This window comes from Octopus bimaculoides, chromosome 10 (genome assembly GCF_001194135.2).
Source record: "Octopus bimaculoides isolate UCB-OBI-ISO-001 chromosome 10, ASM119413v2, whole genome shotgun sequence".
NCBI lineage: Eukaryota > Metazoa > Mollusca > Cephalopoda > Octopoda > Octopodidae > Octopus > Octopus bimaculoides.
This window is the reverse complement of record NC_068990.1, coordinates 88,372,950-88,375,578: the sequence shown is the minus strand read 5'-3', so window position 1 is coordinate 88,375,578 and position 2,629 is coordinate 88,372,950. Positions and strand designations below refer to the sequence as shown.

Below are 2,629 nucleotides of genomic sequence, written 5' to 3'. Positions count from 1 at the left end.
ATATATATATATATATATATATATATATATATAATTTAGAGAAAAACCACTATTAAACAATTCAATAATGAAGAATGTAATTCATACCCTCTAGAAAATAAATATATCGTAAAAACCTTATTCTAATAGGCAATGATGTACATTGCCTATTAGAATTGCCTTATTCTAAGTGAAATGCCTATTTGTACACACACACACATGCATGCACACACCCACATGCACCCACACACACACACACAATACTAACCCAGTGCTGCCAGAAATCAGTTGTACAGTAAAGGGCAAGTCTTCTTAAAAACCACATATTGCTAAACATTGCAGTACTCTGTCATCTCTTCTTTGAGATTCAGTGTCCTGAGGTCAGCCATCAGTACTCCATCCCATGTCTTCCTGCATCTCCCCCATCCACAAACTCTACCCATCTTTAGTCATCCATATGCATAGCATGTCCATACAAGCACAGTCTTCTTTCTTGCACACTACATCTGATTTCTCTTTAAACCCAGTTTTGCATTCAGTACATTTATACTACGTCATATATGCACACGTTTGCATAGTGAATAGAGCATGCTCGATTCATTTCTCTCTAGTCTTCTCATGTCTTCTGCGATCAAAGCCCATGTCTCACTGCCATGCAGCATTGCAACACACACACACACACAAATGCACAAACACATGCATACAATAAATAAGATGAAAATAGTCTACTGACCAGGGTTAGCTATGTACACATCCACAGATTTTTTGTTGAGTGTAAGTTCAACAGTCCACTGAGTCACATTACTCAGAACACATAATTTACTTTCCTCATTGTACTGGTAAGATTTACATCCATGATGTCTGTTGCATTCTTCATTACATTCATTTAAGGTCTTGTTCTTACGCTGTCCTAAAATATCCCCCACTGGTATGCTAACTTTTTTAAGCATGAAATGTTCATTATTGGCTAGAAGAAAAAGAAGAAAGAATACATTTTATATGCTGACATGTACATTCATATACCCACACATGTGCATTATACACTGACAACTGATTCACAAAATGATCCATAATTTACAAGACAATTCACCTAAGTCTTAGAACATCTTTAAGACTCATTTTAAAACTTGTCTCAATTTCTAGGTTGCAGACAATTCTTTGTACATCACTAACCTGATAGTGTGCTTTTGTAGGGTAAAAACTTCCTTTAACATATGATCAACTGAGATGTCTCTTGTTACAACCATGCGATCTTAAAAAATGATCATGTTAACCACTAAAGTTAGAGCACACTCTCCTACTTATCATTCTTCAATCTACTAGCACATGCTCAGGGTTGGTGCATTCACTTGTTGTTTGCCACTACCTTTCAAATAATTAGCTGGAAGGTGACACCACTTTTTGTTTCTTCTCAAGTGAAGCTTGAAAAATGTGCTGAGAGCTTGGCCAAAGAGGAAAGCATTAGGTCTTCAGCCCTTTCAGTTTAGTCCACCACACAAACTTCTTTTGCTAAAACCACTAGATTGTTAATGATTGCCTGTTTTTCCAGTCAAAGGAAGACATTAGGACGATCTTCACAATGGATCTCACTGGCAGCCAAATCTCTACTACACATCAAAGCAAGTGTTTGAAATAACTCAACAAGTCAGGGATACTGAGGCACAAGACAACTCCTTGCAAAACAGTTTTATCATTTAGCACACAACTTGAACCTGCAAGGCACACAGCAGTTCTATCCCAGCAGTGGTTATCATGAACTAGCAATTTCCCCTGGTAGCAATGCTACAAGGGGAAATTGCCAGAATTCTTAGGAAGGTGTCTGTTCTCCTTGCTAGGTTTTATATAGAGTATTATTTGCTGGATACAGAACATCAATTCTAAAATAATGTCCACTTAGTTGAATGTAGCTAGTAGTAATCTTTATGTTTGAATCAAGTTTCTTGATTCCTGTCTCTTTATGGGATGGCTGTTCAAATTAGTTGAAATGTCTCTGTATGAAAATTATCTGTGAACAAGTTTCAACTTCTTGAGGGGCCAAGGGTAAATATTGCAGTAATATCTTTCTTCCAGCCTAGTTCGAGTTCCTTATAGTTATACAGAGAAATAGCTGAACTTTCTTTTTGGCCCAAAAGGTTTATCATGATAGTAATGCTCTACTTGCATGCACAAGTATCTTAATATTAAGATCAATAAACCTAGTGAATTTTCCCTTATGCCTAGGATTTCGAGGTTGAAGGATTTCAAAAAGAATACACAAAATCTTTAAGAGCAAACAGTGAATTTGCTGGCTCTTATGCGTTTAATGCAATGGAACAACTCTGAATACAAACCTATATAAGGTAAAGTAATTTTGAGTCCTAGTAAAGTTTCTCTAATTCTAGCAACATGAGAAGATGTGCTTTCTTCATGTGGTATAACGGTTGGTGATAGAAAGGGCATCTAGCCATAGCAACCATGTCAGAATGTAGAAAACACATGACTCTGTAGATTACCAATTTTCTCTCCGTTATTTTGTATACCGTGTTATGTAAAACATAACATCCCTTGTGAAACACAGTGCTGTACCAGCAATAAGTCATGTCAAAATAGGCAAATGAATAGAAACTCATTACTGCAATTGTTGCTGCTGCTACAACACTTCAAGTTTAAG

At 36.5% G+C, this 2,629-nt stretch overlaps 1 protein-coding gene across 1 annotated transcript in view; it reads right to left on the bottom strand.

Moving 5' to 3' along the window:
• LOC128248839 (uncharacterized) overlaps positions 1-2,418 on the bottom strand; it is a 47,033-nt gene extending 44,615 nt beyond the window's left edge. Inside the window, exons 1-2 of the mRNA XM_052970988.1 lie at positions 2,310-2,418; positions 713-946 (exon numbers count right to left, since the gene is read on the bottom strand). Coding sequence (XP_052826948.1) covers positions 713-946; positions 2,310-2,418 — 343 coding nt within the window. The remainder of the gene's footprint in view (positions 1-712; positions 947-2,309) is intronic.
• Between the last annotated feature and the right edge of the window lie 211 nt (positions 2,419-2,629).